Source organism: Vanessa tameamea, chromosome 6 (genome assembly GCF_037043105.1).
Source record: "Vanessa tameamea isolate UH-Manoa-2023 chromosome 6, ilVanTame1 primary haplotype, whole genome shotgun sequence".
In the NCBI taxonomy this organism is placed as follows: domain Eukaryota; kingdom Metazoa; phylum Arthropoda; class Insecta; order Lepidoptera; family Nymphalidae; genus Vanessa; species Vanessa tameamea.
The window spans coordinates 11,294,025-11,319,271 of NC_087314.1; the positions used below are offsets into that span (position 1 = coordinate 11,294,025).

General features: G+C 30.6%; 3 protein-coding genes across 3 annotated transcripts in view; 2 read left to right on the top strand and 1 right to left on the bottom strand.

The window, feature by feature from the left end:
* Positions 1–9,573, bottom strand: part of LOC113396413 (uncharacterized) — a 41,774-nt gene extending 32,201 nt beyond the window's left edge. Inside the window, exon 1 of the mRNA XM_026634330.2 lies at positions 8,553–9,573. Within this exon, the coding sequence (XP_026490115.1) occupies positions 8,553–9,366 (814 nt within the window). The 5' untranslated portion in view covers positions 9,367–9,573. The remainder of the gene's footprint in view (positions 1–8,552) is intronic.
* Positions 9,574–11,433: 1,860 nt separating this feature from the next.
* LOC113396398 (guanine nucleotide-binding protein-like 3 homolog) lies at positions 11,434–18,348 on the top strand. Its single transcript, XM_026634318.2, has 9 exons — positions 11,434–11,616; positions 11,937–12,226; positions 12,507–12,696; positions 13,603–13,827; positions 13,977–14,160; positions 15,079–15,301; positions 15,549–15,656; positions 15,899–16,063; positions 17,759–18,348. The coding sequence occupies exons 1-9, from the start codon at positions 11,598–11,600 to the stop codon at positions 18,041–18,043; spliced, it is 1,689 nt and encodes a 562-aa protein (XP_026490103.2). The 5' UTR covers positions 11,434–11,597; the 3' UTR covers positions 18,044–18,348.
* A 1,114-nt stretch (positions 18,349–19,462) lies between these two features.
* Positions 19,463–24,613, top strand: LOC113396404 (calreticulin). Its single transcript, XM_026634326.2, has 7 exons — positions 19,463–19,624; positions 19,744–19,848; positions 20,078–20,313; positions 22,119–22,316; positions 22,424–22,633; positions 23,430–23,765; positions 24,203–24,613. Exons 1-7 carry the CDS (start codon positions 19,537–19,539, stop codon positions 24,221–24,223), a joined length of 1,194 nt encoding a protein of 397 aa, XP_026490111.1. The 5' UTR covers positions 19,463–19,536; the 3' UTR covers positions 24,224–24,613.
* Positions 24,614–25,247: the final 634 nt, after the last annotated feature.

Genomic DNA, 25,247 nt, shown 5'->3' on the forward strand with positions numbered 1-25,247 from the left:
TATAGAAAAATAAACATTTTTGTTTTAATGAAATACAAAACTAAACTAGGAACGGCTTCTCGCAGCATTCTCAACAGTTCTATTAGACAGGTGCGCGTATCTAATCATTTCGAAGTCATTACTGGGTTCGAGAATTTTGAGACCTTTTTGTAAAAAAATAAGGTCCAAAAACCTAAAGAAAGCTAAGAAGTAATGGCCCCGTAATTTGCGTTTTTATATCTTTATACGACTAATAATGATACATATTTTAAAACATTAAGCGTGTAAATTCAAAAGTACTCAAAAATTCGCTTAATAAAATTTTATGACAAGTATGATAATGTATATTAAGAAGTGCACTCGCAATTTTATTTTATTATTTAATTTCACCATAATTTTCCTCAATTAAGCCATTATGCGAATACCTCGGTTCATTAGATAACGCGTGAACCCGGGACCCCGGCATTAAGCAATTTAACCCATTTAACTAAAACGGTATGCCCCTCTCACAATCTGTAGACGTATCGAATACCGCAAGTGTATGTGACCTGATTCAAATGAAAGTCATTCTCTAAGATACTGCGTGATTCTTTCTCTGTATACGCGTTCAATTAATTTAATCTAAAAATAAAAATTTTGGTAGGTGAAATACAGAGTTCTGTTCGTAGAAATATAAGCTATTTATGAACATTATGTTCAAATGTTATCAGAGGACAAAAATTTAAAAGTTCGTTGACCATAAGAAACTAACTAGATATTAATATAAACATATATAATATCTAGGGACCTAAGTTATAAATCATCCCAAGTTAAACAGTAACAAAATACATACATATCTCGGAGCTCATACAAATGCAATAACGTGGAAGTCACGATCGGAACGCACGTGTTCGTGAACTGGTTTGTCTGGCTGTATACGAGTCATACAACACGGTGATGAGCTATAAAAGTTTAGATACGATTCGATTCAAATGAAAAATGCCAAGTTTTATTTTTTAATTCGTTCCAATTTAACGTTTAAAATATTAGACGGACTTTTAGCACTTGAATCGCATTATATCATTTTTAATATGCGTAACGACATTTATTTCTTTTTTTGTTCAGGATATTTATAGTATAGTGAAAATATAATAATTTAAAATATATATAAGTTGAAGTAATATTTTTTTATAATCTTGAATATTTTTTAATTTAACGTTTTTGTGCTGTAGTACTATTCGTATCTTCAGATTATTTTTTATGGCAAAACTTTTTTTTTAATTTATTCAATCATAACAACACCACTCTCTTGGTTGTGGCATGACAATGACTATTTTGGTACTACATATTCATAAATTTTATCTTTTCTAAATTCAAAATGGCTTGGCAGACTGGCAAATTATTACTGTTTGGCAGTAGAATATATAAAGTGACCTATCATCAAGCGCAGAGTTTCAGAATTTATCTCAAGTACATTTAAATGAGTGACTTACAACTGGTAACTTCAAAATAATATAAGAATAAGAAGTTTCCTAATGACTTTTAATTGACAACGTTGCGATACAATAAATACATTTTATAGAGCAACTAACCTGCAACAGTACGGTTAGCCTGGTTTATTATATTATATAGAATGATATTTTAGCGTGGATGATCAAAATCCAAAACTACAAAGAAATAGCGAAAAATACTCAAATGAGTCGGGATTGTGATCTAAAATTGGAATATACAGTTGCATCATCCATTAACGCCTACTTAAAAATTGTACCTGTATATTCGATTAAAAATAAAAGTGATTTATTTGATTTGTTAAAATATTAACAAACGTTAACACAAACAACGGAAAGCAATTTTTCAACGCTAAATAAAACATTTTTCATGTGTTTTCGAAAAGAAAATCTATAGCTGTAAGCATTTTAAATAAGTTTTTCATTTTCTTTTTTCATATTAGTATTAAACCGTGTTAAAAAATAATATAGAAGGTATCTAATTATCTATTTAAAATATACAAATATTTTGAGGTATTAGGTATATTCAACTTTCTTTCTATCAGATATAGGTACAATTTATAAATGTCACAAATTTGAAACATACGGTCTATAGCCGTTTTAAATATTGTTACGCAGCATTAGATTAAGCTTGACTTTTTAATCAGATATAGCGTAACTTGTTTCAGTATCGTAATAGTTATACCAAACCTTGCTCTATCAGATCATTTCATACATCTATGACTATTATACCACATAGGGAATACATAATTTGTAGTACGTAATATTATGTATGCACGGTATTAAGATAACGGTGAATGGACGAACGGGCGGCCCGCATGCTTTTTTATTATGCAATAGGATCGTTGATTTATTTTCTTGTTGCGGGAAACAGATCGCCGTGAGAAACAAAAACGGTATTTTTGGCTCTAAAATTTCTTAAATTCAAGGTGTTCTTGCAGTTTAGTTACTTCATAAATTACCTTTTATATTACTTTTAGACTTACTGACATTAATATCACGTTATATGTTGAAAGAAAATTAATTTATATAATTTATTTATTGAATATGTGTTTCGAACAGTATAACTAAACTATTTATAAGTAAAAGTTTCAGCTATATGCTAAGCAACCTTTTGCTTTCTTTTCTTACTTATCATTGTAAACATTTGAATATTATATAAGGTCTTATTACGATTCACGAATCACACTTTCTTTTAAATAAATAAACTTATTAATTTCAGAATTTTGTAAGCAAACATTTTGTTGTTATTAAGATTTTTTTAGGTTACAAATTCAATTGCCCTTTGGCGATTCGACCGAATATTTTATGGGTTTGCGTAAGAAGCATTTTATATTTTTATTCATGTATTTTTATAATTTTGTGATGGATACATTTTGTATATTCTATATGGGTTAACTAATGTTGTTACATAATAGTTATGACATATTTTATTAATAAATGCATTATGTATAATATTATTAATACAATAAAATAATCTAATAACCGATAGTTACAATAAATAGTACTTTAATTAACAATAATTTTGTAAGTTTAGTAATTTTAATAGGAAAGAAGCATTTGCTATAATGGTACCCACCATTTTTCACAAGCAAAAGGTTATTGATCTGCTTAATTATTTAAAAAATAATTATATATTTTTTTTCAAATATTGTACTTCGCTACTCGTTGAGAAATAAAACCACGTCGATTTCTTTTCTGGTAATTAAACTCTCGCAATATTTCTTGCGATTACGCTCATTAACTATAAAGTTGTATAATTTTCTATGTAGGTCACGTATGATGTGCTAGGGAAAACTAATTACACAAACTTTACTAATTGAGAGCATACTCATTTTATAAGCATAACATAAGTTTTTTAAATTATTTATATTAAATAGACAAAGGTAAACACATTAAACAATATGTTTTTTAAAGAAAGTTACACGTTTAACACGTATGTATATTATATTATATACAAATTCGTATGTTACGTATATAACAAATATTACTTAGGTTTCTTTATGTTTTATAATATCAACATGTCTCTAAGCACCGTTTTATGACCGCATTAAAACCATCACTCGTTTATTCAAAATTACGTAACTTCCTACTCTACTTAATTCAATGAAATATTTCAATATAATAGGAGTTCTGTATGTTCCATTTTGCGTCGAATCACGGTTCATTTATTTCCCTTTCTATTAGAATTTAGTCTCATAAAAGCTAAATTAGTGTACGTTTTTAAATACTTACTTGCTTTATGATAGAGATTATACGCACAAATAATGAAAACGAGTAATTGTTGGCGAATTTTAATTTTTTTTTACATATCCTTACCTTACCTTTACAAAGTCATATTCTATTTTTAGTACAAATTGATAATTAATTTGTATGTAATAAAAAATGAGTTTATTATTTTAGAAAATGTAAACGTAACGTTATTGTCTGTTCAAAGCAATTAAAATGCCACAGAGTAAGAGTACTTATTTTGTTTTTTTATCGACCATCATTTCGAATCAAACGTACCGGTCATAATAGCCGCTGACGGAGCAAGATTAAAAAAAACCCAAAGGCGAAGGAACCTTTTCTAAAAGGTAATCGCTTTTTTATTTTTTTTATTTTTCGTAGAATGTAGACACAAAGAGTTGAAGCAGCTGCCAAGATACAGCTGCTTAGACCGAGTGAACTGAACTATCGCTGATCGCGTGCATTTGATTTCTTATTGTCACCTGGACCAATAATTTTTTTTCATATGTTTATAAATTTATTTTTATAATAAATACTACTGTATGTGTTTATCTGACACAATATAATATTATTATATTAAAATCGCATATATCAAGATACATATTTTTAAAAACCTATTGTTTTAATCGAATTGTTTAATAATTGATAATTACCGTAGCAGGAGTAATAATCAGCAGCAGCAGTAATCAGTTTTGCTAAAAATGTGGGCGATCTTATATCGACACTTTCCTGATTGTTCCTGCTTACTATTTAAAAAAAATATTTATTTTATGTTTTTATTTAGAATTCAGTTTCTATTCATAAGTAATACTATAACGATTAAAATCTATTCCGTATCGCGTAATTTGACAATAAATATAATATATTTTATTCTATTACATATGGAAATATATTTTCCAATTTATATTAATCTTTAATTTATAGAATATTTAGTAATTGTAGTCGCTAAATAATAGCACTAATGTCCTAAATACTCTAAAACGTATTGTTAAGTAAACAACACCTACTAATATCACTATATATGTATTTATTGAAATTACAAGATGTCTATTCATTAGATGACTGTGAATAAAAAAAGGTTGGTACACCAAAATTTCGGACGGAGACTATTTTCTTGTAATTAATTGTATAGGTACTTAGCACTTTAAGACTTTTTTTTTTTACATTTAATTAATGTTTTTTTTCTTACCGCAATAATCACTATTTAGTAATATCGACTATATTAAGGATGTTGTGATAAATCTTCACGTGTTGCTTGCCCAATCAAACATTATATATAAAAAGTTTAACTGTTTTAATAAATACCTTAATTACTACATATTAAATTTTCGTTGAAATTGAAAGCTAATTAATTTTATTTGATAACAATTTAAACTATTTGAGGTTGTTTAACCTGTTACAGATTACCTATATATTCATTGGACTTATGTTATGTGTATTAAAAACTTCATTTATTTTATGTATTTAACTATTTCGAATAAAACAGAAATCACACGTGTCGTTATTACGCTTAGGTAAACGTAATTAGCCATCAAGTAAACTGCTAAATGTATACTTACTTCATTTCATTAGTCAAATCTATATGAATATTGGCAATAAATTACTAACAAAACTTACACACTTAGTGACTTTAAAACCTTACCTTTAAAATTTAATATTTTTACAAATTATATTCAAATGAACGCCGGATGTCATTCGTATACATGAACTATACACACGTAATTTGTCTTGCATAGTAACACAATGGAGCTATTTTTATTTATAAAACTTTGATTTGCAATTGCCTTATCGTGTGAAGGCGGCATGAGTTCTACATAATTTGCATGCAAATACAGAGGCGAAAGTACATTGTTCTAGGCTTTCACACTGGCTTCAGTGTGAAGTCAACAGTTACAAGGAAATAGCCGGTTAAACATTGACACGTACTAATGTTATCTATTATATGTATGGTGTTATGTCTTAATTTTTAAAATAACGCTTTAGTGATTAAATTATTCAACGTTAATTTGTGATCAATCTATATATATTTACAATTTTTTATCTTTAACATTTCCGAAACTAACGCGTGGTGTAGTTGCCGGAACTGACGCAATCAATGAAGAATTTTAGAGGTAATAGTGGTAGAGTACTATCATTACCTTGTAATCAATATTTAAAATGACTTATTAAAACACAACAGTTCTTTATTTAAGCTAATAATGTTTGGCGCCACTATTATGGCTTTAGACAAAAACAAATTTCAATGGTTTCGACTCTCGTCGGTGTCTTCACCAATGAACAAAGCAAACCTTTATGACTCAACTAATATTGACAAAAGACAATTTGAAAGAGATGACATCTTTCGCCACGGTACTTCACTATTGAGCGCTAATTTAGTCTCCGCTAATAACCAAATAATATTATTATTATTGATGGAATATACTTTGCCGACATCAAACACAACAGAAAAACAAGTAAACGAAATTAAACGAAAATTAATTCTTTTAAATTTTGTAAAGTTTAAATTAGTCGAAAAAAATATTTTTAAAATTTGGCTTAGATTAACGCTCATTATCCTCGATGTATGTATATTATACAATTATCGTTATACTGACTGTGTACCCGTCCGTAACATCTCAGAAAATACCTTATTTTTCTTAAATGTTAGTATTTTGGGAAACCTGCTCTATTGGCCACTACGATATGAAAGTTTCGCTTTAACAAACAAAGGCTAAATAATACCATGGCACTTTCATCCCTTCTTAAACTATTTTAAGTAATTATGTTTTAAAAATCTATGTCACTGCTCACCTGCGTTATAAAAAAAACATGTGCAAAGCTGTACGCTTCTAGACCCACAAGCTAGAAAGAGCACGTCACTCAGTTAAGTTTTATAATGGATATTATATAAAATATACGCAGTGTCGTTCCGTTCATAAGAGAAGATCGGGGATTTTTTAAGCGCTTTCATCAATCGCGCTCAGGCTAATGATTCTTAAGAACCAGGTGCTGGTGCTAAAATTATAAAATATATATATTTGTTATGTATTGCTGTTTGGCAATAGAATATCTGTTAAGTGGCTGGTACCTTGGCTTGCACAAAGCCCTACCATCAAGTAAACGATGTCAGGTAAACCTTTTGAAGCACGCAATTTTTTTATGAACTTACTTGAATTTGCAATGTTAACCAGATATGACAAACGCATTTTTGCATCAATCAATCATTAAGTATTATATTTGATAATACATTTTTTTTTTATTCTAATAGGTACTAATTATTATAAATATTACCAATGAAATTCATAGAATAGATAACACAATAGTGACATTGACATGCGACTAAGTAAACGTTACGTAAAACGTAATTTACATGCAGTTTCGAGTATCATGTTAATTTAAAGAAAATATAGTAATGAAAAGTGGAATACTTCTATCTACTTTATAGTCTATGTGATGAAAGCCTGTCATGTATCCGGGCTATCTTATTTGTATTCTAATCCCTGAGACAGTAACATTAATTGGTCTCGGGCGTATACGTTCCATATTAAAAAGGTGCTTTGACCTCTGATACGTGCAGAAATGTATTACTAGATAGATTTTAGTTCAGTTCTTAAAAAAGTAATATTCTATTGATGTCCGTTATAAACGCAAACAGAATGTAATTATTTTTTTCGTATTAAATAATCAATTGTACTGGCTTAGTGAAACAGTCTATTTTAAATTATGTTAAATTAAACATTCGGGAATGGAGATATAAAATGCATATCATACTGTTGCGAACCGTTAAATATTATTACATTTAAAACAATGCTTTAGAATGAAATAAAATTAAATAGACTAACCGAACACTAATATTTTGCAAACATTTCATGTTGTGATAAGCTATCACGATTGCGACGCGCCTTTATTAAAGATATCTTGACGATTGATTAGGAAAAGATCCAAATACAATTTGCCAAAATGTATAATACAATAATGATGGAATAAGAATATACAATAAACTGTGGTTGTAAACTATTGGGCTAAACTAAATACATACCTAAGAACGCAAATGATTATTTGATTGAATATATTGTTTACTAACTGAAACTGCGGCTGTACGCGCGCGAAATTTACAAAAATACAAAAAACAAACTCCCATTCCCCTTAGTGGTGGATTTTCGTATAAATATAAAATCCCTTCTGTGCCAAATTTCAAGTTTGTAAGTGTAAAGCCTAGTTTCTGAGATTTCGTGATTAATTAGTGAATGGTATTTCGCTTTTATATATATAGATGTTTATTATAATCCGTCTTCATTTAATATTAACTATCTCGGTAGAAACTTGTTGTCTTGTCTTCGATGTTATTATTTTAGTATTTATTATAAGTATAATAGACAATTATTGAACATATTGTGTTGACCTGACTTATTTGGATGTTGATAACATAATACTTAAAGTCGTTGACATATTATATTCACTTTTTGGTTTCCTTGACAAAACAAAGAACCAAGAAAATATTCGTCAGCTTGTAGGTATTTCTTTAATGTGTAAATACTAATTGTATACATTATAATAATCAATAAATGATCCTTATTTTTAAGACTAGATAAATTCATTTATACGCCAAATATAGTATTGTTTTACTTATAAATAGTTATGTATAGCATGAAAATATTACGTTAACGTTTACGTCTCATTGCTTACATCAAACGGTGATTGTTAGAGCAATAGTTGATAAAACCATTACCAATGATGTTATCATTTCAGAAACAATTATTTGAGTGGTGTAATCTCTATTATCTCACCAAATCAGGGACATTTGTGATAAGTTGCCGTATTGTTAAAATAATTTGTTTTAAATGTTTACTTTCTTTCAACCAATAGTTAATTGCTTACCATTGAATGTGTCGTATGCAGTGGGTTGATAATCTTCCCGGAACGTGTCTTGAGCATAGGCAGCTATTAAAGAACTTTTTCCTACAGCTCCATCACCAACTAACACACACTTAATCTTCTCCTTCTTCCCACCTTTCACTTTTCGTCTATCTTTGATTTGAAACATTCGATTTAAAGTTCTACGACTTTTTTTATCCCTTACTGCCCACTCATTCACTTTATCACAGCAATTTAATTCTGCAGACTCATCATCTCGTATCACAGGCCGACTGCTTTCTTCAGTCACTTCTGAATAATCGTAATCGTCTTCATCCCGACGCGAAGTAGGGAACTGGCTAGGGCTGTGGACTCCGAATACAAAAGGCCCGTCTCTCTCCGGTAGACGGTTAGCAAACCCGTTTGCCGGCGTCGGGGGCTTTGCATACTGAACTGTAGGAGCTTGATACTGACTCGATAAATATTCCGCGGACGCGTGAGGGTCGAATCTAAACACTAACTCCGCTTCCCTACGGTCTAAATTTAACTCCGGAGCGGTTACTTTATCTTGAAAGTAACCAATCTTCTCCCGTGCTCTCGTCTCTTGCAGTCGTTTTTCGATATCGACGTTCGAAGGTTTCCAACAGTCTGCCTTATATTCATAAGGACACTTCGCTGGCATATTCCGAGGTGCGGGTAAGGGTCGTTGTGGACCATAGTCGCGAGGTGGCGCTCGTGGTGGTATCACCACAGCCTTTTGCGGTTCTGCAAGCAACGGCCGCCTCGCTGACAGGTTCGTGCTCCTGTTAAACATGATCCCCTCTAAACTAGGAGACATTGGCACTGTCACGATCGACTGATCAAGGGATTATTGAAGCGTGCGTTTGCGCACATAACTCGGAACAGCGATATAATCGCTCACGTGAAAGTCTCGTTGCTTACTGACGCGCGAAGTATAAACGTACACACGATCGCCGTGAAAGGCAGAACGCGACTAGCACGGCTACTCGAAATGAGTCAGGCGCTCGACGGCGCGGTTTGCGGAGCTCCCCGCGACGAATGAAATGACCTGTTGCTTATATTACCTGTTCAGGTATAAACGGTCGTTTTGCGATTTGACTGCAGCTGTTCCCGAGGAACAATGCATGTCATATGGCGTTGGCGACGCCAGTCGTCGTGGATGGCGACTCATTCAACGAAAAGTCGGTACACGATGAATGAAGACGACGTGTTTTGTTTACCTATTACCATGGCTGCGTGACATACTATTATGTCGGTGCAAAGTGTAGACACACAATGAATTTAAATTTAAATGTGTGATTTATTTATCAAAATAATTGATTTAAATCGTTACGATCGATCGTATGTAGGTCAATCTTCAACTTATCTATAATATGTAACTAAATCAACCGATTGTGGAATAAAAGGATACCTATTGCTTTGTTTATCTATCTTTTATTCACAATGTAGATATTATCATTTACAAAATAATTACGAATAGTAAGTATATGCTTTAGTAATTGGTGTTTTAGCTGATTATTTTTTGACATTGCCTAAAATTAATATACTAGGTACCTAGCTACTAATCCATAATATATATTTTTACAAGTATCTATAATATGGGTATTTGAAATGGTTAAAACCCTTCATACAGTTACACAACCCAACTATAATACTGTATGCAGTAGAATATAAATATTATAATTATTTGAATCCAGTACCTACCCAGACGGGCTTGTATAGAGCCTTACCACCAATTAGTTATAAAAAATAAGATACTATCGAAACATATTTTTATATTCTTTATACGATAATTAATTTAAAAAATATATATATACGTCATTTATAAATAATTTTGTCTGTCTATCGTTGCATATCGATAGTCCATCTTAACTATCTATAGATAATAGATTATCTATCCATAGTGAAGTGTGAGCAATACTATTGATATTAGCGATAATATCGATATTATTGCTAAAACTATTTGTTTTTAAAAGAATTAATACATTTTGTGCAAGCGAAAGAGTTTAAATCTGTTATACTGTTTAAGTGAATTAATATAAGCAACACAGTTGCTGCTGTTACAATTTTATTTCTTTGATTTAAAAAAGCAATACTCTCAAAAAAATCAATGGCTAATCTTGGTATAGTCCAAAACCATCGATACTATCGATAGTATCGATGTCACCTAGTTGACTCTTCAGATCGGACATCTAATTAAATATTACATATGTACAAATGCCAATATATATATACATATGTATTTGAAAAAAAAAGTAAATATAATATATATTTCGACTACTTTACAGCATCTGACATAATAAGTTTTTTGTATATTTTATTGTAATATTATCACTATTTTGTAGTACTCTACGTTTTGACGCAGTATGTCAACTATTCAAAGGCAATTAGACATACACAAAGTAAAACAAACAAGTAGTAAAAACTTTTGGCTAATTTAATATAATCATAACAGAATAATGACTCCATGCTTTTTAATAAGATTATCTTTTATTTGCATGAATTGTAGTTCTTTTACAGATAGATTATATTTAACATCTATGTCGTTTTTAATCGAATGATAAGCCTTAAACGGCTGTATCTTTTGGCATGAAATTTTTTTTTTTTATAAGCCAAGTTAAAATTAATATCGGTATTATCGCGAAAACTTAATATCGGTACGAATACAATACCGTACGAACGATGTATTGACTCATCGAAGTTGCAAGCATTCGAAGTCAATTATCAAGGTACAGAGTTTGTACCATGGTTAATTTTTGTTTTTGACGATTTAGTCTATATTTTATTCGAAAAAATATTAAGAATGTTTGATTCACTGCCATATATAATCGAACTATTCGAGACATTCGAATATTTTTAACCCGCATGTCGTGGAGCACGTGTTGACAAAATTGACATTGACGTAAAATGTCACTACAAGTTTAAAAGGAATAGAAAATGCGGGGTGATTTTATATTTAAATATTAATTACAAACTGTATTATCAATTTCTTTTATTTCTTTTAAATAATTTATTTGATAAAAGTTTTATAAATAGAGAAACAGAAAAATGGCTAAGTTTAAACTAAGTAAGTACTGGTTGATATTGTTTTTGATTGATGTGATATTATTGTTATAATTCTTTTGTAATATTTACTAAATAAATAAAAACTAAATATAATATACAATTGTATTTTATTGATGTTATCTTTACTATATTATTCTGTTATAAATACTCAAGGATCATACTTTACTTTTAGGTTATAATTGAAAATAATCTTTCTAAAAACAAAAACATATCATATATATATGATAATAGTTGTCTAGTTAGTTCTGTATGATAATTATTATCTATTAATTATAATTTTTTTTAACTTGGATGTCAAATATTATTACCTTATTATTACAGAGAAGCCATCTAAAAGGCAACCAGCGCGCCTTCGCTATAAGATAGAAAAAAAAGTTAGAGAACATAATAGAAAAGTAAAAAAGGAAGCTAAAAAGAATCCTAAGTCGAAGAAGTCTAAGCCAATACAGATACCAAATGTGTGTCCGTTTAAGGAAGACATATTAAAAGAAGTTGAAGCGGTGAAGAAACATAAAGAGGAAGAAAGACAGAAGAAAAAAGAGCAAGCGAAATTAGATAAGCAAATTAAATTGGAGGAGAAAAAGAACAGTACTCTTAGTATGGATAATTTGGTAATGAAATAAATTTAGTTTATATGTAACGATAAATATTTTTTTATGCTTAAATTTTTATTTGAACAATTGTAAAAAAATATCTTTCACTAAAAATATTTAATTTGCTGTAGAAATTATTCAACATAGTTGGTTTTAAAACAAAATAATAATTTCAGTAAAACATTAAAATCTTTGTAGAAACTTTTTTTTGTAATTTATGTAAACTTTAATTTTACATAAACACCAATTAAAATCAGTTTATTTATCAATTAAATAAAATTTATATTACAATTTAAAGGTAGCAAATGCACAAGCAAGAGGTAAAGTCCACGAAGCATTCAAAGAAAATGATATTGTGAATGATGATGTACAATTTAGCAAGGACAGACAACAAGAAAATTCTTTAAAAGCCTATTATAAGGAATTCAAGAAAGTTATTTCGGAGGCTGAAGTTGTATTAGAAGTTGTGGATGCTAGAGACCCGTTAGGTAAATTTATATAACACAAACGACCCTCTAATTAGGATGTTATTTATTAATATAGAAAATGATATGATATCAATATAATTTATAATATATAGTAGTCAGAAATAATGTAGCTTTCTATCAGTAGAAAATTTTTAGTATTTTATCATGTTTGCTGTGGTTTACCCTCTTCATACAAACATACAAAATTTACCTCTTTATAACATTAGTATAGAAATATGCAATATTATGCAATTAAACTGTGTACCTTACACTTATTTATAAAATTATGCAATGCTATATACTAAGGTGTCAGGTAGTGTTTTTTCCTATAAGTATAACAGTAAAGTAAAGGTAGTAAAGTACCAGGCCATAATACCCCACTGCTCCAATGCATGTATGTACCAAATGCACAAGTAACATTTCATGAGCCAGGAGAGACGGTAACCCTAATGGCTACCTAATGGTAGAACATAAAAATGAACTTAATCACTGATTGTTGATTAAATACTAGCCTAATATTACTGAATTTGCAATTGATTTGTTTGTATGAATTATTTTTTTTATTAGGTAGATCGTTGTTTATTTATACCGTTGATGTCTAAAAATAATTGATAAGGTGAAGTTCCAATTCTCTTTGGAATTTTTATAATTCTTATTAGTGCTTCTCTGGTTTAGGACACAGCATGCAATTAATTACAAATCAAATTTACAATGTGTTTAGCAATAGGTATATTATATTAGGTAAAAAAATCAATACATATTTCTAATAAAGGTATTTTGTATATAATGTAATGATATATATATAGATGTAGATAATTGTATAATCAACATATTAACACAACATTTTGTACCAAGACTTTAAAGTTGAAGATAAATAATATTTGTAAACTTACAAAATAATATACAATGTAATATGATTGTTTCCAGGTACTAGGTGTATTCAAGTTGAGGAAGCAGTTCGAGAGTCAGGCAAGAAGTTAGTTTTAGTCCTTAACAAAGCAGATTTAGTGCCAAGGGAAAATCTCACAGCTTGGCTCAAGTATCTCCGTAGATCGGCACCAGCTGTTCCATTCAAAGCATCGACACAGGACCAGCAACACAATCTCGGCAGAAGGAAAATGAAACATATTGTAAAAGAAAAGGAAATGTCAAGTTAGTAAAAACCGCATTGAATGAAAATCTTTTATATTAAGTTGATCTTTATAAATGGCAATATTTGTTTAGTTTTGTGAAAAGAGCTGACCAAATCATCAGCTGCAAGCGAAATAATAATATTAATATCAATATTTATATTTTTTCAGACTCTGCCTGTGTAGGAGCTGAGCTACTCATGAGTCTCCTGGCTAATTATTGCCGTAACAAAGGCATAAAGACATCTATAACAGTTGGCGTTGTTGGGTTGCCAAATGTCGGCAAGAGTTCAATTATAAACAGTCTGAACAGATCTAAAGCATGCAATGTAGGAAGCACTCCAGGAGTGACGAAGTATGTACACTAGACATTTACTTATTTAAGGGAAACAAATAGCAAAATATAAATAAAATCAATATAACACATACCAAAAATGATACAACATATAATTATTTAAGTAAGATGAATCCATATCACATCATGTTTGGAAATAGATATTCACAGAAAGACCTTTAATAATCAATTAATTACATATTTTGCGTGATTAAATAAAAGTAGACTTATAAAATTCGACATTAAAAAAGTGCGTTATTAAAAAAAATATCTTTTGTTTAATGTCCTAACTAGAGATGAAACGGATATCCGGTAAATATCCGGTATCCGGCCTATCCGGCCGCCATAATACTATCCGGCCGAATACCGCATAACTACTATTCGAATACCAGATAGACATCCGGCTGAATAAAAAAACCGGATAAAAGAAACATATTTTTGAGTAATTCTTTAGTTAGTCTTAGTATCACATAACTTAAATATAACTAGTTTTAGTTGTAAATTTCTAATCACACAATAGTAAATTAATGTAATACAAAGAAAATGAATGAATTAGTACTAATACTAATTTCTCTGCATTGAGAGGTAGCAGGCGGTTGCGTTTCTCTTCATAAATAAGGCCAGCTTCAGAAAAAAGTCTTTCGCTATACATCCTGCTGCAAGGTGCAGAAAGGTAGATTTTGGCAAACTGTTAAATTTGGGTATTGTTTGGCATTAGCTGCCCACGAAGAATAAGTGTCGCAATTGCGATCGGCTAAGTTTCGCCGGATATCCGGCGGCCGGATACCCGGCTATCCGGCCACATGGTCGGCCGAATAGCCGGTATCCGGTATCCGGCCAAACTGCTATCCGTTTCATCTCTAGTCCTATTTGCATTCTTAGATTTTAATATATTTTTCTATGTGTTTCGGAAATTATATCATCTATAACACATTATAGACAAATGCAGACTGTCCAGTTGGATTCGAAGATCAAGATTCTAGACAGCCCCGGTATAGTATTTCACACGGGCGGAGACGGTGATGCGTCCGTAGCACTTAAAAACGCTCTTCGCGTGGCCAGTCTCAAAGACCCCGTCACGCCTGCGACTGCCATACTGAAGAGAGCTCAAAAACACACTCTTGTAGCGCTCTACTGCATACCAGAGTTTAACACGCCACAAGTTAGTTTAATTTATATTAGTGGACAATTTATTTTTTCAAACAACTGACTTGAAAGTGCTCAGAAAGTAGTGAATCTTGCGCTTAAGCTCTCCGATGATTCCATGAGACCTTTGCACAGGGAATAATGAGTGACTGTATTTATTATTTTCTAACATGTGTCCATATGTTGAAACATTACACACATGTTTAGTTAGTTATTTTAAAATCTCTCAGAATATTGTTTATAATTTTTTTTATTTTTTTTAGGAGTTTTTCGCAAGTGTTGCATCGCGTATGGGTCGCTTTAAGAAAGGCGGCGTTCCTGACCAAGAGGCCGCTGCTAGAATATTACTTAACGATTGGAATACTGGAAAGGTAAAATAAAAAAGTTTGTTTTGTTATTAATCACTAATTCTAGTGTTATATTATAATTACTAAATTTATTTTTACTTTGAGTAGGAATTTGCACCCTACGTTACGGCCACGACAGCGGTTTTATGAAATTCTCAAAATATATATATACACTTTTGCTGTGATATACAGAAACATAAAATTTAGCTAAATGCAAAATCTAAAACAATGATCTATTAATGAAACAATACCATGTTATATTACAGGTGCGATACTATACTGAACCACCGGAGACGCCCGAGTCAGAAATACATGTTGATGCTAAGATAGTTTCAACACTGTCACAAGACTTCGATGTTAATGCATTTGAAGCGATGGAAGCAGAAACCATCGACACACTTGGTGCCACAAATGCTGATGGTGCTATTAAGGTAAAAATTTTAGCTTGCAATTAAAGCATAGTATAGTTATTCAAAATAAATATTGTGCATCAGCAAACATTGGAATCAATCGCATTGTATTTTACAAATCGATTGACAAAAGTAATTTGGTCCTAAAATAATATTAGAATTATATAACAAGGGTCAATGGTGTAACTCTCAAGGTAAGGTCTTAAGGTACATCAATAATTGCAAGCAGTGCCAACAGGTTGTAAATTAATCAGTATGAATCACTTGGAATATATTGTTATATATAACAAAATGGTTTTCCAAATAGAATAATATCTATTGAATTTAAATGTTTGTGTCCCTTCAACGTAAAGATGGGTCATGTGAAGTATCTGTCCCACAAAAAACCTAATGGTATTCTCCTTGCCATTCTGGGATACAAGATTACTTGCCCAGATGATTGTACAATATGATCGCTGCTAATTAAACAATTTAAGAAAACTAGGCTCAAATAGCTTATTAGCATTTTACAAAAACTGTTTTATTATTATATATTATTACTGTTAAAATAAAATCAATCAGCAACACTCAGTATTGTTGTGTTCTGGTTTGAAGGGTGAGTGAGCCAGTGTAACTACAGGCACAAGGCATAAATATTTCTTACAGTGCCATTGTTTATGGCGTCACTTACCATCAGGTGGCCCATTTGCTCGTCTGCCTACCATATCACAAAAAAAAAATCGTAAGACCCTTTGCTAAATGACTTTTCTATCCGAGGTTTGACTAATTTAAAACCTAAACACATTAATTCCCAGCAATTAATTTCAATGCCTCCTTATTATTATTCTAAAATATCCAAGTTAATACTAAATTTCAAATGAATAAGCCAATTTTGCATATCTCAGTTGAAATTCTGTCAAATGTGTTACCATCAACCTGTATCGGAGAGAACGATGGAATAGGCTTCCAAACCTTCGAGAAAACTCGAAAGGAGAGAAGGAATTTGGCCAGCTGGCAGACATATTTACCTGTTATTTTATTATTACTACTAATTTAATTTCATTGGCTTAATTATATTAGTCTCTTTGAATTGTCAAAACACACAATGAGTTTGAATCTGAATTTTTATCAAACCTTAAAGTAGCCAATAGTCAAACTTTGATACAACAGAGTTTGGTTTGTAAATATAATTTTCGAAATAAATATAAACTTCTATTTCAAACATTCAAAGTAAACATAGCGTCAATAGCGCAATGGTCTATGGGCCGCCTAGCGATATAATGTCGCAAGATCGATCCTGACCCCTTGGGCTATTGTCGTACCCACTCCTAACACAAGCGATAAGCTTAAAAGGAGATGTAAATAGGAATATTAGTAATTTCTTAATTAATTTGAGGCATTGCTAGTATTCTTTAAAAAAGAAGAAACATGTAATGTAATATTTTAAATTTATTTAAAATTGTACTTATATTGTTTTATGATTTATACAGTCGTATTCTAAAAATATAAATATACTTTTGAAATTAAATATTGTAGCATAATTTTATTTTATTTGTGTAATATTTAAATGAATCTAAATTAATATTCAGTTTAGGAATTTCTTTCAATAGAACATATATGTATATTATTATTATTATTCCTTTTTTTGCCATTGAATTAAAATAACAGAAGCACTATCCATATCAGAGAGCCCATTATACTTTTTTCTAACCAATATTTTTAATAATTATTCCACAGATCACAAGCACAGGTCCAGTCAAAGCGGCAGAAGACGACATGCAAGTAGACGAAGACGAATCAGTTCTACTCCCCAAAAAAGTTAACATTGTTTCTAAAGTAGTTACTAAAACTCCAAAGGACTCTGGAGTAGACATTGTTATGGAAGGAAACACCAAACAGAATAAAATGAGAAAAATGCAATTTAAAAAAGATAAAAAGAAAAAGGCAAGAGATGAGAAAAAAGTACTAGCTTTGACGGAAATGCTAGATCAAGCAATAGTTACTAGCGTTAAGAAAAAATGATTATGAATATCAATAATGTTCGCACTGCTAACTGGCGATGTTTGATAATAAAAAAAAAATATCCATATTTTGAACTTTATTATTTACCAAAACCTTTTTTTCTCAATTTTATTAATACCATACAATATTCAAATAAGTGATTTACGTTATCTTCTGGCATCCAACATGTTTCATGATGGTTTCATGTAATTACAAGTTGTAAAACGTTTTAACGATATTTTATGTTGTGAATAAATTCGGATATATTATCTCACTATGTTTTACCTTCTTTTTCCATGAATAAAATATATACATTACCTAAAAAACCTGCTTTTATTTATCAGAACAAAATAATCATTCGATATTAAACATGCAGCTTTAAATTGCAAATACGTAAAGTAATAAATAATGTTAGGTATAATACTGGTAGGTACTTAAGATATATAATAAAAATGTATTAACATAATAATAGCATATAAATAATAAAATTTACTATTCAGAATTAAATTGATCCTATAGCGTCAACCTTGATATTTGCTAGTTTGCTTTTCTAAATAATTACATATTTAAAATATACTATGACAAATATTTCTTTTTTTAATTTTAATAAAATTGCGATGCGACAGAAATAAGAAGTGTGCAGTAAAGTAATTAATATAAATATATAGTACAGTAACTTCGCTATAGGTCAATCGATTTATTTATTTATAAAACGAAGAAAAAAATCTAATACAAAACAAAATTTGTATACTATAACAATTAAACATATTATCACTTTCTTTAATTAATGTTGTCTACTAATAAGTACTTATGGTTTTGTTGGATTCTTTATTGGCCTCTGTCAGTCTGTCACGTATCATGTATAATGCTAGCTCTTTTTTTATATGAAGTTATGTAGCTCTATCTCTTTCAGTTGTCATGTATGACACCGATTGGTGATTTGCTTATTGAGTCAACTGAATTTTCGGGATCGATGAACCTAAAGTGAAACCAATTAATACATATGAAAGTCAAAATATCAATGAAATATTATTCAAATTGATGTATTAAAATATTTTTTCATAAAAGTTGACACTTATGAATATCTTTTGAAACTGCGATTTTATTCATTTCCGCGAAAGAAACATTCGAGTAATCGTTCATATTTCCCGCCACAGATATATTATTTTAAAGAGAGTGTGTTCAATTTCTATTTGCTAACGTTGGCCAATGGAATGTTTCCATCTGTCTGCGTAACACTACGTCACTCTCTGATGCTTAGTATTTTTTTACTCCCTCACTCATACCGATTTTAGCCAGTTGTATCTCTGTCAGCAATTCCGTAAGCGACGACAATTAATATATCTGTTTCTTTCTGCCCAATAAACAATTCGTAAGAGGGAGTGAAAAAGCAACAGCAAACACGACAACACGCAATAAACCGGTCAAAATTAAATAATAGTTGACTCGCCAAATTTTCAAGTTATTCGTGGCCTGTCTTTTGCCAGCGAAGGAAGGTGTTAGTGATAATCAAAATGAAATCTCTAGTTTTAGCGTTAGCCAGTTTGGTGGCAATTTATTCTGTTAATTGTGATGTTTACTTTGAGGAAAAGTTCCCTGATGGTAAGTCTCATAAATATTAATTTACTGTTTAATGGTACCGGTATATCGCGTGCTATCGATTTTTAAGAATGCCGGCTAGAATTGGTATGATCGGTCTAATTATGTTTTTCTCTTTTTAGATTCATGGGAATCGAATTGGATTTATAGTGAACATCCCGGTAAAGAGTTCGGAAAATTCAAATTGACAGCCGGCAAGTTCTTCAACGACCCAGAGGAAGATAAAGGTACATACCTAACTACTACTTCTTTCTTATATTTTGTTAATTAAATATTCCTTCCATAAAGTTCTTATAAAAATGTATATTATATTTTGTAACCGATATAAAATATATTTGTAAAAAATGTAAACGTGTCACCGAAAATAGATCCACGCCTCTATTCGAATTGACGTTCCATTCTCAATTGCGTTTTTATTGGCGTACTTGATATTCGAAATTTTTTTTTTTTACTTAGGTCTGCAGACCTCTGAGGATGCGAGATTTTACGCCCTATCGCGTAAGTTCGAGCCCTTCTCAAACGATGGCAAAAACCTCGTCGTTCAGTTCTCAGTCAAACATGAGCAGGATATAGACTGCGGAGGCGGTTACTTAAAGGTCTTCGACTGCAACTTGGAGCAGAAGGACATGCATGGCGAGACTCCATATGAGATTATGTTTGGCCCTGACATTTGTGGTCCTGGCACCAAAAAGGTAAGTTTTATGTAAAAATGAAACCGTATATGTAATATTCATGTTATTAACTTGATAAACTTGCTTGACGAGTCTGTTATCTCTTTGGTCTATTTAATGGTATGGTAACAGTAAAATATTTTGCTAATTAATTATAGGACTATTAAAAAAAACACCATAATACCTGCTCTTTGTGATAGCATTCAACTGAAATGTGCAAAAATACATTCATCGGAAGAGTATATAGGTTGCACAAATAATAGAATAAAGAATTAGCTTAGTTCAAATATTATGAGTAATGTTATATTTACAGGGAAAATTGCAGTTGCATGTTCTATTGGCATTGAGAATTTTTAAACAATAATGTTAGATCTAAATCAACAGTTTCAAACCATTACAAGTAGTATATAAAATATATATTTATTAACTTTTATGACTTACTTTTTACAATTAAATTTATTGCTAATTTTTATACTGCTATTATCTTAAATAAACACAATAAACATTAATATGCATTTGGTTAGCATTTCCTAAAATCATATTTAAGTTAGTTTAAAATTATATACAGGGTTATTGGTAATTCGACGTATTCCCGTTAGGAGGTAATAGGGGTGACTATTTGCAATAATTTTAACCCCCATATGCATGATGCAAAAGTGAACCACTTTTGAGTTATCACGTTTTTTAGATTTTTTCAAAATAAGTCAAAAATGCAACTTCAAAAATGTATTTAAAAAAAAGTATCAATTAAAATCTATTTTTTTCTTCTGATTTATAAAAACGATTAAATACTGGATATTTTTCAATATTTAAACAATAATTATCGGTCCAAATTTAAATTTGGACTGATAATTATTGTTTAAATATTATAATACTTTTTTTAAGTTGCATTTTTGACTTATTTTGAAAAAATCTAAAAAACGCGATAACTCAAAAATGGTTCACTTTTGCATCATGCATATGGGGGTTAAAATTATTGCAAATAGTCACCCCTATTACCTCCTAACAGGAATACGTCGAATTACCAATAACCCTGTATATATATATGTATATGCGAAAATGTATCTGAATTAGCAACATAATTTGTAAGACATTCACAACTTTTTTCCTGATATGTTATCATAGTGAGTATTATATGTAACAATTCACTAAAATCATTTTTTTTTAACTTTTTGAACACATATTAGCAATGTAATTATAATCCATTGTTTATACAATTGCTAATATATTATAGATACGAGGCATTACATATTCTGCTAAAAAAGTGTTTCACATTTCAACACCAACAATTTGTACCTGTGTTTAACTTTCGGAATTATGCTCATTCATTTGAATTTGCATTTAAGTAATTTTATTGCAAAACTAAATTGAAAGTTTTGTCACTGTATTTTTTAGATGTGTCTAATTGTAAATTGTTTCTGAACTATAACTTATCATGCACTTGCTTACTATAAGTTTTCAAGTGCTACTTATTTATACGATTTTATAGTTAATAATATATCAATCAATACTTATTTATACGATTTAATACTTATTTATACGATTTTATAGTTAATAATATATCAATCAATTTATGTCTATAAATTGTTATGAGCAAATATCAATCCAATGGAAATAATTTAATATTGACTTAGTTGTATAATGAAATATTGCTAGAATAGCTTTTTATCTTTATTACTTACATAACCCAAATATTTATCATTTTTAATTTGCAGTTAAAAATTCTGTCAAGATTATCACAAGTTTCTTTAGATAGATTAGATATTTGTATGTTTTAATTTATGTTGTTGCTGAATCATGCATTAACTATATTTATTGTTCCTCAGGTTCATGTAATCTTCAGCTACAAAGGCAAAAATCATCTCATTAAGAAAGACATCCGTTGTAAGGATGATGTATACACCCATTTGTACACGCTGATTGTTAAGCCAGACAATACCTATGAGGTGCTCATCGACAATGAGGTTGTTGAGAAAGGAGGACTAGAGGAGGACTGGGACTTCCTCCCACCCCAAAAGATCAAGGTAGGCAATCTAATTATACTAAAGCACTTAAATAGTAGAATAGATAATTATAAGTATTTTTCTAACATCTTTTTAATCCAACTAAAATTGAATGATTCTCTTCTCAGGACCCAGAAGCCAAGAAACCAGAAGACTGGGATGACCGTAAAACCATTCCAGACCCAGAAGACACAAAGCCCGAAGATTGGGACAAACCAGAACATATTGCTGACCCCGATGCCACTAAGCCCGAGGACTGGGACGATGAGATGGATGGTGAATGGGAGCCACCCATGATTGACAACCCAGACTACAAAGGTGTATGGGCTCCTACACAGGTAAGACAAAGGAAAAATAAAATTAGAATTTTTAATATTTTAAATCATAAAATTGTTCAATCAAATCTTATTTAAAATTGTCTGTAATAATACCCCTTTTGAGGTAATTTTTGAACGGATTTCAAATGTTATTAAAATTAATAATTCCAGATATTTATATAAAAAATCAATGCATATACTTTCAAATTGTCGTCCATGAGTCATCGATTATATGATAGAAACGCGACACAACTTATTTGAATTTGTACTTAGCATCTTACTTCCCGCTCGCAGGCGTAGTTCATTTACCCACACAACCGTTACGCGCGTTTAACTTTCGATGTCTAATCAAGTGTCGTAATATATTGTGTAAATATCTTAGGTCGTTGCTCCAACGACTTTGTCTAGGTAGCATAAAAATAGTTTGTTTTTTTTTTTTTTCATAAACTTACGCGATATATTACAGGTATTTTTTTGTATTATTCCAGTTGTAACCGCGATCATATATTTTTTATTTTACCTTGAACGGCAATGCAATTCTTTTGAAACATATTTAAAAAAAAGTTAGTTTAAAGAATCGGGACTAACGCCACTGCGATGTAGTATCAAATATGGTCAATGCTAAGAATATAATCTCAATTATAATTTAAATATTCACAGGAACATTCAAAGTAGTTCGATAAAAGATTTTCGGCTTGATAAAACAAAGTGATCATATGTACGAATTTTATTAAATTTCATTATAAATTGTCGAAACACTATACTACGTATTACCTGTCGTTTATTTATGTTCTTACAAAGTTGATTTTCTTTCCAGATTGATAACCCCGCTTACAAAGGTCCATGGGTTCACCCAGAAATTGACAACCCTGAGTATGTAGCTGATGCAAACCTGTACAAACGCTCTGAGATTTGCGCTGTTGGTCTTGACTTATGGCAAGTTAAATCTGGCACCATCTTTGACAACATTTTGATCACTGATGACATTGAAGCAGCCAATGAACGCGGAGAAGCTCTCAAGAAGACATTAGAAGGAGAGAAGAAGATGAAGAATGAGCAGGATGAGGCAGAAAGAGAGAAGGAGAAGGCAGAGAAACCTGAAGATGAAGATGATGAGGATCTCGACGATGAAGCGGGAGATGCAGCGCCAGTGGTGAGTCAAATATTTTATTTATTTAGAGTTTTATTAGTAAGAAAAAGTTACAATATATTCCTTATATTATTTATTGCTCCTTACAAATTTTTATTTTATAATTTGTGCTGCTGTTTTCTAATGAGATGAGTGAGCCTGTGTAAATACAGACACAAGGGACAACATCTTAGTTCCCAAGGTTTGGGGCACATTGGCGATGTAAAGTATGGTTAATATTTCTTACACCGCCACTGTCTATAGGCTGTGGTGACTGCTTACCATAGTGTGCCTCAATATGTCATAAATTACTTTCTACCAGTATCAAAATTAGCCAATTCTTGAGAAGAAATGCTATTATTTTTATAGTAAAAGCTGAATAGTGTATGAAAATTTTCCGTGTTTCCACTTCAGGTTAATTTTACATCATGATAATAATGAAATGCTTTTCTTGTCCACAGGAGGAACACGATGAGCTGTAAACGTGTTAGTGTATATGCAAAGACATTTGAATACCAAAAGGTATATAATATAAGAACGCGCAGGGGTTAATCGCATTTAACCTGTTCCGGTTATATAAGTTATCTATATGTGTGTCCAATCCCATCTTTACTATATTATCAATAGCACTGTGTGACTCGAAATATTCCATTTTATACTAATCGGACGTATTTGGCAGTAAGCGTCCATAGTGATGATTTTTGTATATAAAGAAGGCGTTCATTTTTGTTATTTATATGCGGCACTGTGTGTCGATGAATGTGTGTTTGTGTTACAACATCGGCCATTCCTATGTTGCCTGTGTTGTAATATAAATTAGTGTGTTATCAGTTTACATTGTGAAATGAGTCTGATTAAATTAATATAATTTGGTTTGGCATTTTATTTTTCCTTTTAAACATAAAAATCGTCAAAATTTCATTAAATATGACAAGAAGTTAAAATAGTTGGTCATCATTTCTTCAATTATTCCTGTAGACTTCACTGTTTCGACTTCTTCTGAATCCTTCTTCGGTCCCCATTGCGCTAAATGGAATTAAATATTTTCGTATTATTCTATTAATACTGTCGATTTTTCGAAATGGAATTCTTATACAATGGATTACAAATGATGTTAAAAATCAACTAACTACAGGTAATTTCGTAATCTATGCGAGAACAAAGCGCCCTAAATACAACAAAACGCGCTTCCTGCTAAAGCTATCACAATAACCAGGCGATTGTTACAACCACAAAATGACAAGGCCGTGCGTATAACTGGACTAATTACATGTATTTGATTATACACCGATAAAAAAAAATATTCCAAGATTTTATCGTTTATAGCTGAATTTCAGAATACAATAATGACGATTAAGAACTAGTACGTTTTTTTTTATTACACGAAATTTCGTTGGCTCTTGTAAATTTTATTTTGCATATTTTTGTCAATATACTTAATATAAATTTGTTATATGGTCAATTATTAGAAATAATTACATTATGATTATGATCAGCTCGAACAGT